The 13,367-nt window shown below is 34.9% G+C and overlaps 1 protein-coding gene across 18 annotated transcripts in view; it reads right to left on the reverse strand.

The window, feature by feature from the left end:
* CNOT2 (CCR4-NOT transcription complex subunit 2) overlaps positions 1–13,367 on the reverse strand; it is a 118,621-nt gene that overhangs the window by 37,793 nt on the left and 67,461 nt on the right. For 12 of the 18 annotated variants that reach the window (XM_036300494.1, XM_036300484.1, XM_036300486.1 and 9 more), the window contains one exon: positions 11,128–11,250. The exons of 5 other annotated variants lie outside the window; for them this stretch is intronic. In XM_036300494.1, coding sequence (XP_036156387.1) covers positions 11,128–11,238 — 111 coding nt within the window. In that variant the 5' untranslated portion in view covers positions 11,239–11,250. Of the gene's footprint in view, positions 1–10,168; positions 10,215–11,127; positions 11,251–13,367 lie in introns of those variants that run through there. One more of the 18 variants, XM_036300498.1, reaches the window with a different exon arrangement.

Here is a 13,367-nt window from a genome sequence, read left to right on the forward strand (position 1 = left end):
CTAATATTATTTATAAAGTAAAAAAAAAAATGCATACCAAATTTACTCTGGCACAGCAATAACTACAATGAACAAAACCCAGAAAATTTATATATTTTAAATTGCTGAAAGTTAACATACAGATAAATTTCTTAGGAAGATATAAAACTTTAGAAGATCAAGAGACACATTACAGTAGGGGATGCAGCATAAGTAGAAAGAGCCCAGCTTTGGAGTCAGAAAACAAATCTGGATTTGAATCCTGGTTCTGCAACTTACCTATGGGAGAGCTGAGTTTCTGTTCCCTTCCTGTAAGATGGAAATAACACTACCTACCTCATAAAGATGAAGTGAAGATTAAAGGAGATAAGGCATATAATAAGTGTTCAATAAATGGTAGGAGCAGCTGCTAATAATTTAGTCTTCCTCCTAAGGCAGGACTGTCATTAACAGCAGCCAGGAGTTTCCAGCCTTTGGGGATTTTTTTTTTAATAGCATCCCAAATTTATATTAATTTCTGGCTAAGAAGCTATAGAAAGAAGTCTGTCATCACAAATTCCTGTTAAAATAAGGAGAATTTGTGTTCTTAGAGAAATGATATAAAAAGACCAAATGTCACAGAATGAGTAGAATGCTGAAACCAACAAGTAGGTTACTGTGTTCCCAGTCTAAAACCATCAAATAATTATACTCTTTCCCATTTCTCAGTCTATAATATACTGCAGTCAAACAATAAGAAAAACTAAGAAGCAGCTAGAACTACTTATGAAATTCAAGTTACTTCCTTGACCAACAAAAAGCTCCTTTATCCTTTAATATAGAGAATGTCAAAGAAATCAACAGATTAGAAACTATTTTAAAAATTATTTCCAGTTACTAGATAAAACTGAAATTCATGACAAAAAAAGAAGTCTGAAATTTTGGTTTAAAAAAATGTATGTTTGAAAACTTAATAATAGGCCAATTTGGCTCCTGCCAGGAATCTGTAACAGCAAAGAAGTATTAATTATTCTATACCACATGTACTTTTCAATAGTGACTACCTCTCACAATTATTCTCTCTAATAAATGTACTTTCAATTACAAACCCTCTTTAAAGAAACATTAAAATCAGTTTGGTCAAGAAATTATTGTCTACATTAAGGAATGACTTCAAAATACAACAAAAGTTTTGTTAAATAAAACTTTCCCAAACACAAAAGCAATTAAAAAATGCAGTTTTAAAATTTTTTTAAAAAAATTCATGGTACAAGAAATATACTTAAAGGTATGGTGATAATATAATACTGAGATTATTATTCAAGGATAAAAACAATAAAGAAATATGACTTTCCCTCTATTATATCTACAAATAGAAAAAGAAACAAAGGAAAAGAAAGTTCTAACTATAGATAGAATCTGAAGAACATTTTAAAATTAAAAACAGTATGGTTAAAAAAGATTAAACCACTGAAGTCAGAATGAAATCTAACAAACAAGCACACCAAAAAAAATTAAAATGTCCATACTACCCAAAGCAATCTATAAATTCAATGCACTCCCCATTAAAATACCAACGGCATATTTCACAGACCTAGAATGAACTCTCCAAAAATTCATTTGGAATAAAAAAAGACCCCGAATAGCTGCAGCGATCCTGAGAAAGAAGAACAAAGTAGGCGGGATCTCAATACCAGATATCAAGCTGTATTACAAAGGCACTGTTTTCAAAACTGCCTGGTACTGGCAAAAGAACAGACATATAGATCAATGGAATAGAACAGAGAACCCAGAAATCGACCCGAACCACTATGCTCAATTAATATTTGACAAAGGAGGCAAGAACATACAATGGAGTCAAGACAGTCTCTTCAATAAATGGTGTTGGGAAAATTGGACAGATACATGCAAAAAATGAAACTAGACCACCAACTTACACCATACACAAAAATAAACTCAAAATGGATAAAGGACTTAAATGTACGACGGGAAACCATAAAAATACTTGAAGAATCCAAAAGCAACAAAATCTCAGACATATGCCGAAGCAATTTCTTCACCGATACAGCTCCTAGCAGTGATGGCGAACCTTTTGAGCTCGGCATGTCAGCATTTTGAAAAACCGTAACTTAACTCTGGTGCCATGTCACATATAGAAATTTTTTGATATTTGCAACCATAGTAAAACACAGATTTATATTTTTGATATTTATTTTATATATTTAAATGCCATTTAAAGAAGAAAAATCAACCAAAAAAATAAGTTTGCGTGTCCCCTCTGACACGCATGTCATAGGTTTGCCATCACTGGACTCTAGGGCATTGGAAACTAAAGAGAAAATAAACAAATGGGACTACATCAAAATAAAATGCTTCTGCACAGCAAAAGAAACATCAACAAAACAACAAGAAAGCCCACTGCGTGGGAGAACGTATTTGCCAATGTTATTACCTATAAGGGTTTAATCGCCAACATTTATAGGGAACTCATACAACTTAACAAAAGGAAGATAAACAATCCAATTAAAAAATGGGCAAAGTACCTAAATAGACACTTTTCAAAAGAGGACATTCAGAAAGCCAAGAGACATATGAAAACATGCTCAAAGTCACTAATCATCCGAGAAATGCAAATCAAAACAACAATGAGGTACCATCTCACACCTGTCAGAATGGCTATCATCAACAAATCCACAAACCACAAGTGCTGGAGAGGATGTGGAGAAAAAGGAACCCTCCTGCACTGCTGGTGGGAATGCAGACTGGTGCAGCCACTATGGAAGACAGTATGGAGTTTCCTCAAAAAACTAAAAATGGAACTCCCATTTGACCCAGTGATCCCATTTCTAGGAATATATCCCAAGAAAACAGAAACACCAATCAGAAAAGATATATGCATCCCTATGTTCATAGCAGCACAATATACCATAGCAAAGATCTGGAAACAGCCTAAGTGCCCATCAACAGATGAATGAATTAGAAAACTGTGGTACATCTACACAATGGAATACTACGCTGCTGTAAAAATGAAGGAATTCTTACCATTTGCAACAGCATGGATGGACCTGGAGAGCATTATGCTAAGCGAAATAAGCCAGTCAATGAAAGAAAAATACCACATGATCTCACTCATTTATGGATAATAAAGACCATTATAAACTGATGAACAAAAATAGACACAGAGGCAGAGCAGCATCAAACAGACTGTCAAACTACAGCAGGAAGGCTTGGGCGGGGTGGGGTGGGGGGGGGGGACGGGTAAGAGATCAACCAAAGGACTTGTATGTATGCATATAAGCATAACCAATGGACACAAGACACTGGGAGTTAGGGGAGGCCGGGGGAAGGTCAAGGGGGAAAGTAAAAAAGAGACATATGTACTACTCTTTGTACTATTTTAAGCAATAAAACAAAATTAAAATAAACAAATGAATAAATAAAAAGACTATCTTGCCTAATAGACAAACATGAAAATTGACCATACCTTCGCTATGCCTTAAGCCACATCCACCAGCCAATCAGAGTGACTATATGCAAATTAACCCAACCAAGATGGCGGCCAGCAGCCATGGAGCTGGAGCGAGCAGTAGGCTTGGTTGCCCCAATGATGGCAGAAGCCAAGCTTCCCGGCCGGCTCTGAGCTCCACTCAAAGCAACAAAGTTTCAATTATAGAAGGTAAATAAACCCCAGATAACTGCTTTCACCAAGCCGTGGCCATGGAGCTGGAGCGAGCAGGAGTGGGTTGCCCCTGGCGATGGAGGAAGCCAAGCTTCCCGGCTGGCTGCGGCCTCCTCTCAAGGCAAGAAAGTTTCAATTATAAAAGGTAAATAAACCCCAGATACCTGTTTCCAGTCACCATGGCCACAGAGCTGGAGCGAATTAAAAAAACACACACACAAAAAAAGGAAAGGGTGGGAGCTTCGGTCGCTGGGGGGCTTGGTCAGTCTGAAAACGGCCCTCAGCCCCTCACCCAGGCTGGCCAGGCACCCCAGCAGGGACCCCTACCCTAAAGGGGCTGTGGCCAGTCTGCAAAAAGCCATCAGCCCCTCACCCAGGCTGGCCAAATCCTCATGGGGTGAGGTTCCCCACTGGGGGGCTTGACCAGCCTGCAAACAGCCATCAGCCCCTCACCCAGGCTGGCCAGGCACTCCAGTGGGACCCCCACCCTGATCCAGGACACCCTTCAGAGCAAACCAGTCGGCCCCAACCCGTACACCAGGTCTCTATTATATATAATAAAAGGGTAATATGCAAACTGACCCTAACAGCAGAATGACTGGTCACTATGACACACACTGACCGCCAGGGGGCAGATGCTCAATGCAGGAGCTGCCCTCTGGTGGTCAGTGCGCTCCCACAGGGGTAGCTCTGCTCAGCCACAAGCCAGGCTGATGGCTGCCAGCACAGTGGTGGTGGCAGGAGCCTCTCCTGCCTCCTCAGCAGCACTAAGGATGTCTGACTGCAGCTTAGGTCTGCTCCCTGCTGGTAAGTGGACATCCCCTGAGGGCTGCCGGGCTGCCAGAGGGATGTCTGATTGCCAGCTTGGGCCCGATCTCCCAGGGAGCAGGCCTAAGCCAGCAGGTGAACATCCTCCAAGGGGTTCCAGACTTCAAGAGGGCATAGGCTGGGCTGAGGGACCCCCCCGAGTGCACAAATTTTTGTGCACCGGGCCTCTATTGAAAAGGTAATATATTAAAAACACCAAAAGAAGACAGGGACAAGACAAAAATAAGTCATAGGACCTGATATCTTATGAATCAGATAACTAACAACAAATTATGCATTTACTAGATACTTCCAGTAATTTTGATTAAAACATTAAATTTTAAAAAAGAACATTTTAAAAAGTATAATATAGCCAGGCTGGTGTGGCTCAGTGGCAATTGAGCGTTGACCCAGGAACCAAGTGGTCACTGGTTCAATTCCTGGTGTTGGTGGTGTGGGGGCGGTTAGGGCACATGCCCAGGTTACAGGCTTGTTTCCCAGTAGGGGGTGTGCAGGAGGCAGCTGATCAATGATGTTTCGCTATCATTGATGTTTCTCTTTCTATCCCTCTCCCGCTCTCTTTAAAAAGAAATCAATAAAAACATATTTTAAAAAGTATTAACATATGCTGAAATATTTGGTAATAATTGTAAAAATAATTCCATTAATCATTGAACATTCAAAATCTTTACTAAAAAAGGTATGAAAATAATCATTCTTATACTGTCCAAATTTTAGGTTAGAAGCAAAGTACAAATTTACAAAAATGCATATGACTGATTCAAGGAAAGTTCACATTTTTAAAGGCTCTTAATATAAACTGATACACTATTTTGTACAAAGACTATCCTGTGTTAATTATAATTACACTTCTAAGGCATTTACTTCAATGCTTCCTCATTGATACTGGCTATTCTTCCACTACAAGGGAAACAAACTCCTTGCTAGTATGATAGGACTAATAGAGTATTTTCTGAATATAAATTATTATTAGTAGTGTTTAACACTTTGTAACCATTTTGGTAGAAATATCAAAATTTACTATATCTTATATCATTTTAACTCCTTTTGATAAGTAGGTTTTTATCTTTAAAATACTCAGTTTGAAAATTATGGAAAGGCAATGACTGTAGATTTTAGAACATTCCCTTCAAACGATTTGACATTTAATTCCAATTTCTTTAGAGTATAGTCTGATGTATTTATATTTAATTATACCAGGTTATCACTTTCATAGAAAAATGACACACTTATATGCATGCATATTTTCTATTAAAAGTTTTAAAGGTGAGTTTTCAGTTTTTTAGGTAAATAATCATATTTCCTATAAATAATGTTAATTTTGTTATTTTTCAATATCAACTTTCTTTCCCTTTCTTTAACAAAGACTCACTGAGAGTCTACTATGTCCTATGCATAATTACAGCTTCTAGGAACACAGCAGTAAACTAGACAGGGGAAAGTCTTTGCCCTTGTTAAACTTAAATTCTAGTGGAGTAGAAAGGATAATAAACAGTTAATAAATATGTACTTTCAGGTAGAGATAGGTGCTATGATTGTTAAAATGCAGGAAAGAATTTAGAAGAATATAGTGGAAGTAGTACAGATAATATACAAAAGTCTGCTTAGGAAGAGTCATCAGAGAGGTCTCTCAGATATATTTTAGCAGATACATGGATGTAGGGTAGGAAGACAGAGAGAACCATGTGAAGGTCTGAAAAATGAAAGTGCAAAGTGCTAAGGTCCTGAAATAGAAAGAATTCAATGACAATAGCCAGCATGAGTCCAGTATGTACTTAAATACTAGTCATGAGGATGACCATATAATGGTGATAGAAGGTATCCTTATTTTATACCAGATTTTAATGAAATATTATTAATTGGCCTAAGAGAAACTGCATACTTGCCATAACTGCTGTAGGATAACACGAGTATGAAAGCTGGGTAAGGGTTCAAAATGGATGCTGTTTGTCAAAATAAGGAAGTAGCCTACTCTTTATTAGTTTTAAGAGTTTTTAAAAATATGAAGTAGGTGTCACATTTTATGCCCCTATTCAGCATATATTAAAACAAGGGAGAAGAGGTTCCTATAAATTTGTCTTCTAAAATGATTATACTTAAGAATCATCAAATAAGTGCAAAGACTCAGACTAGAAAAAATGTTAGCAATTAAAATATAAATATGTATATTTAAAATTCTTAAGTTGATTAGATTTTATTACCCCCAAAGAGTTGTCTATTTCATGTCTTATATGAATGCCTTTCATTTTCTGTAAGGTCCTCCCCATAAAGAAAATAATTATAATGAAAAAGAAATCAAATCCATATCTGCCTCTGATTTAATCTTTGAAAACATTTAAGTAACATATCTGTAATATTTACAAAACTACTTCTGTATTTCAAAACAGAAAATTCAGCATTCTATAGGAAGACACATACCATACAGGGACATCTTTAAATAAAAGGTCTTGGAAAATAAGAAGTAACAACCACTTAACAATTTAATTAGCAAATAATCTCATAAAGTACAGTTTCCTATATACTTCTATGATCATGTATATGACAAAAAAGTTACATTTTATATTCTATGAATAGTGTAAATCAGGAAATTGGTTGTTTTTTGTTGTTGTTTTTTTAAATAATTGGCTTAAAGATTCCCTCAACCACTAGCCAGTTACAAATTAAAATTATTTTCTCACTGTTCCCAGAGAGAAAAAAATTACAAAGTTATCCATCATTTATTTAGTATTTACAATTTTTTTTATCTTCAAAAGTTTTATAAAAGACAATAATAATTATTTGCAGATGATACATAAAACCTAAAAAACCCAAGAGAATCAAACATAATATTATTCATATATATCAGTCAGTGGCAAATTTATTTAGTATTTACTACCTGTCTTCTAAAAGTTTTGCATAGTTATTCATTCAATCCTTATAACTACTCATGAGTCATATACTATTTCTAGTTTATAGAGGAGAAAACAGGGACACAGAGACTAACTTGCCCAAGTACTATTTACACATAGCTAGTAAATCATGTGGTTGAGATATAAATTCATATAGGAGGATTTCCAGAGTCCACATTCCCAATCAACAAAAACTAATAAAAAACTTTGTAAGGTAGTAGGTTATAAATATATACACAATCAAACTATTCTATATACCAGTAAAAACCAATCAGAAAAATACAATAAAAATAACCACCATAAAAACCTACATATTAAAAGGTATAAAGAACAGGAAAAAAAAAAAAGCATATGCTAAATCTGCATATACTTGCAGAATGCAAGAACCAAGAATGTTTTCAAAAATATTTTTAAAAGTTATATAAATATCTACTTAATATCATTTAGTTAATCTCTTGGCACGTAAAACCTATCTGGTCATTTATGGAAAAGTTTTCTGACTGGTGAGCTAATTATACATGGTGTAGGGACAACTGGATATTCAGAGTAAGGGGGAATCTGGCACCATAAAATGCACACCTTAAACCAAAATATATTTCTAATGAACATAAGTTATATGTGAAGGATGAAGCACAAAAGTACTAGAAGTCTAAGTATGATCTCAAAAACAAAAACAATAAAAAAAGACTGATGAATCAAATGCAGTAAAAAAGAAAAATATTTTGTATTTAAAAAACTATAAAGTAAACAAAGCAAAATACTGAGAAAATATTTGTAACAAATGACAATTTTCTTTTTTTTAAAATATATTTTTATTGATTTCAGAGAGAAGAGAGAGGGAGAGATAGAAACATCCATGATGAGAGAGGATCATGGATCGGCTGCCTCCTGCACACCCCACATGGGGATTGAGCCCACAACCTGGGCTCAGGAATCGAACCAGGAATCGAACCCTGACCTCCTGTTTCCTAGGTCGATGCTCAACCACTGTGCCAGTCCGGCCGGGAAAATGACAATTTTCTTACTCTTATATGTAGAATACACCAACAAATAAACAAGACATCATCTCAATAGAGAAATAGAAAATAGCACAAAAACAGGTAGTCCACAAAGAAAGAAATACAAATGGCCAATAACTATATGGAAAAGACACATCACTCTATGTGTGTGCATGTGTATAAGTTTAGCAACGTTTTACTGTACATTAAAACAGGAGATTTCTTTTATCTATTGGCAAAGATGTAAAGGTAACAGCTGGTATTCTTGAGGGCATAGAGAGTGCTGATGAAAGCAAAAATTGCTACAAGCTTTCAAATAGAAAATATGTCAGTATGTCCCAGAGATTTAAATAACATTTTTAAAATAAAAATATATAAAATATAAAATTACAATTAATTTATTAATAAATTATTCCCGACGGTCAATACTATGGGTAATTTATTTTCTCCCATGAATATTTTCTAAAATTTTCTGTACTATTTTATAATTAAAAAGTATCAGCAATAGCAAAAATTTATAAGTAGTTACATATATATTATTATTATTCCCATTTTACAGAGAGAAAACTGATGCTTGGAGAAATTTTTGCTAATAGACAAAGGCAAGACCCAAACACATACCTTTACTGCTTTAGAGCCCAAATTCTTAATTCCTATGTCTTATTACCTTGTTAATTAATTAATTAAAGAGTTTTATGAATCAATTCATTCTGTGTTATTTCTGTGACAACTAGATTGGGATGCTAATATATGTGCGTATGAGAGTGGATGTAAATAATTCTGACTAAGAAACTTGGCTCTCTAGAAGACAGACATCTCTAGCATTCATTCTGTTCACATATCTTATTTCCGAATCAGTTTGCAAGTTTCATATCTTCCTAATTGAAATAAATGCTTTTCATCAATAAGTAACATTCCACTGCCACTTTTCCATCAAACTTAACTTTTGCTACAATCACAGTAACACACACAAATTAGTTTTATAGTTTCTGCAATGATGCTACCAGAAAGACATCCCAAATTCTTTAACTCTAGATCAATACTTAAATATAGCAACTTATGTAAAATATAATTCCATTATAATTTATAGCAAATAATTAGAGCACTAACATAACAAAATAAATTAGATGACATTATTCTGAGTTATAAAATTGCACACTAAGTATAAAGAAAACCAACAAACACATAATTTGAAAAGAACCCTAACAATGCAACTGGTAGTTTGTTGCTAAAATGACACAATTTCCAAATACAAATAAAATGGAATAACACCAAAACCAGAGGGGGGGTGGGGGGGGGGGGGAGAGGGTTCTTTAGAGCCCACTGAAATCCTAACTTAACCTAGTTAAGCCAAACTGTGAAATTCCAAAAGACGCAGGAATAAATTTTAATGAAAAAAATGAAAGAATTTGTTACATATCTTAGAATTTTATAACTGTTTAAACACCACTAAGAATCTTATTAGCTTAACAACTAGAGTAGATTATTAGAGAGAGAGAGAGATTAGGAACAGCAAATTCGTAAAGGAAAAAAGAAAGGTACAAAGTAGAAGAACGCAACTGGTTTTCCTAAGTATACAGCAGGTTCTCCTATTATGTCGTTTCATTATTATGTTGGTGGTGTTGGTGTCGGGGAATCAATTCCCAGTGGGGACCACTGACTGTACTGAATTTGCACATTCTCCCCATGTCTGTGTGGTTTCCTCTAGGTACTCTGGTTTTCTTCCATGACCCAAAGATATTGTTAGGTTCACTGGAGTGTTAAAAGTGTCCCAGTCTAAGTGAGTGTGGATGTGCGTGTTTACGAGGGAACCCTACCATGCAGTGGTTTCCTGTCCAGGGTTGGGTCCTGCCTTACATCGAGCTGGAATAAACAGGTTGGAAAATAATTCTCTTAATTGTTTTTATTAATATTTCTTAAATATATATATAGCTCATGTTTATTTCAATGTTTAATATTAGATGTGTTTTGGGGATTTTAGAAGTATGCTGTTTTTGTGACCAAATATACCATAGGAGCTTAACTCTTGTTTATGTCAATTAACCTATGGTAAAATTGGTTTTGTCATATATCATTTTGCTTAAAGTTGCAGTTTCCAAGAACCTACTGATGATGTTAAGTGAAGATTTACTATACAGTGTATAATTTAAAGTAGTTTACCAGAATTTGAAAATAACGATTGAATTCATTTAAAATATTTTATCAATTGGCTAATTATGACTTGGCTATGTCCTAAATCCTTTCATTCCAAATGGGAATATTGAACTATTAGCCTTCCAAAGCATTTAATTCACACCTCTATATGATCTTCCATATCCTGAATATAGTTCTTCAAAAATTTTTTTTATCATTGCATCCCTACAATTGAACAATGGAAACAAGCTGTTTCTATCTGAGGCCTAGGGTTATAGCTAGATTACAAAGCAAAGGTAAAGTTTCATTGAGGCCTGTCATTATACATTGAAATCTGTGCAAATCTTTCTATTCTATATATGTGTTTCAACACAAGTCACTTCACAAATTAAAAAAATATTGATCTTAACGCAATACCATGTTTACCCCATGTCTTTGAATACTTCCTACCACAGCATTACCATATTCCAACTTGAGAATCAGAACATTTGTCTCCCATTAGAATGTAACTTATTCCTGGGCCTAGAAATGTGTCTAAAAGATAGTCATTCAACCAAAGACGGTACACTGGAGTTCATATACTGCTTTTCAGGAACCAGAAAGAGACAGACCAAGTAAACACAATGTTAACTGATTAACTTACATCTTTTTCTGACCGATGTGGAAACATAGAAGACTGGCTGTAGTACATATTTTCGTCATGGTAGTCACTGTCGACCCCCTCTACAAACTTCTTTCTTGAAGCACCAAACATGCTGTTTGTCACCTAAACAAAAATATTGCTTTTATCAAGAATAATACTTTGGAAAATGTCAAACTTTACTTTATTCTTACGTGGAACCAGAAAATGAAGGGAGCATTGCTAAGATGAAGAAACAGATCAACTAAGGGCTTCTGGAACACATTAGACTAGTGGTTCCCAACGTGGGGCACATGCCCCACAGAGGGGGGAAATTTGACTTTTAAGGGGGGGCAATTCAAGAATGAGTTATTAACAGTGAATTTTTTGCATTTCTTATGGTTCTAGGGGCCTCATATACAGTATATAAATATATATTGACATATATATGCATTTCAGTTCTCTATTGTATGTTTTGAAACTTTATTTGCTATTTTTTCATATCACTTCATATTATTATTTTTAACAATTTCTTAGTGATTTCTTCCTCAGTACTTCAACTGCCCATTCATTCTGTTATTTTTCTCTTTCATGGATGCTATGTTCTTTGGAAGCTTTAGACCAAGTTAATGGCTTTTTAGGCTTCCTCCATGTGAATAGGAGCTCATTTTTCGAATAATAAGAATTATATGTCACGGGGGGGCATCAGGATTTTAGAGATGCTTAGGTGAGGCATGGCCACCTAAGGTTGGGAACCACTGTGTTAGACATATATAAATCTCACTATAACAATATAGTACTTAATGTTTACATCCAGGCCATAAAAATAAGAGGAGATATGTAAAGCCTGTCTTATACAATAATTCCACTTAAAAGAAATAAATGTCACTTATTTTTTTTGGGGGGGGGGGGAAGCAACCCCAAGTATAATTTTCTCCTGCAAACATTTTTTTGAAATTAAGTTTGGGTTTAAGTATTCAACATCTTCACATGCATCTTCAGTAGTAATGTCTTTGTAAATACTATAATTACGGATTAAATTATCTTTTTTCCAGAGTACAGGATATTCACTTACAATATAAGTTTATTAAGATATAGTAATTTCTGAGTCAGTATTTAATGGCACACAGGGAGTTTTATCTGAAACCACCGTACCCACTCATATAATATTATAGGATAATTTTTTCATTCATCATCCTGGTGTAAATTTATATTCTCCATTACATAACGTGCTTACTCTTTTGCTTTTTAAGTCTTTACCACATCCAACACTAGCAATTTTGAACCCAAACCAAAATAAAAAATTACTAAATCTATGCTAATTTTTACTTATTTTCAAAAGCTATCAATTGACGTTAAGATCAATGTGTAAACTGCAATGTCACGATAGAAGAGATATATAAAGAACTAAATACATGGTGACCACATCTTTCCATAAAAATTTGGGGGGAAAGCATCAAATTTGATACTTTTCTTGTACACTCATTATGAATACAGGTATTTTCTTCAACTATAAACAAGAAACGAACAATTTCTTTTAGTTCTCATTTCAAAATGAAACACTGTAGTTACCATTATTTATCAGTAGATATAGTGAACTAATATGGTACAGACTTTAAAAGCAAGTTTAGCCCTAACCGGTTTGGCTCAGTGGATAGAGCGATGGCCTGTGGACTGAAGGGTCCCAGGTTCAATTCCGGTCAAGGGCATGTACCTTGGTTGCGGGCACATTCCTAGTAGGGGGTGTGCAGGAGGCAGCTGATCGATGTTTCTCTCTCATCGATGTTTCTAACTCTCTATCCCTCTTCCTTCCTCTAAAAAAAGCAAGGTAATGTGCAAGTATGTTGAAAGCATCCATGCTATTTGATAATTGCTTTTTTATCTCAAGTTCCCTGTTAAAATTGTAGAAAACTCAAATATCTAACTATTCTTCCTGTTGAAGTCTGAGAAAACGCTATTTAATTAACTATCAACAATAGTAAAAAACAGCTTAACCACTGCTTTGCTATATGTTTTTCGGCTATTAATCTCTTTAGGTATGAAATACAGAAAGTTATTTTTAAAGGGTCTATTAATTTGTTAGGACATACTTAATCTTCTTTGGGCAGTGGACTCCCTTGGTTAATCTCATGAAAGCTCTTCCATAATTCTGAATGTAATTTCAGGGATTAGGATCCCATATGCCTATCTCTATCTCCCTAAGTAGTCACTAACAAGAAGGAAAGCACTTTATAACCTACAAATTAAGGTACTTTACATATGAG

Source organism: Myotis myotis, unplaced genomic scaffold, assembly GCF_014108235.1.
Source record: "Myotis myotis isolate mMyoMyo1 unplaced genomic scaffold, mMyoMyo1.p scaffold_m19_p_3, whole genome shotgun sequence".
In the NCBI taxonomy this organism is placed as follows: Eukaryota; Metazoa; Chordata; class Mammalia; order Chiroptera; family Vespertilionidae; genus Myotis; species Myotis myotis.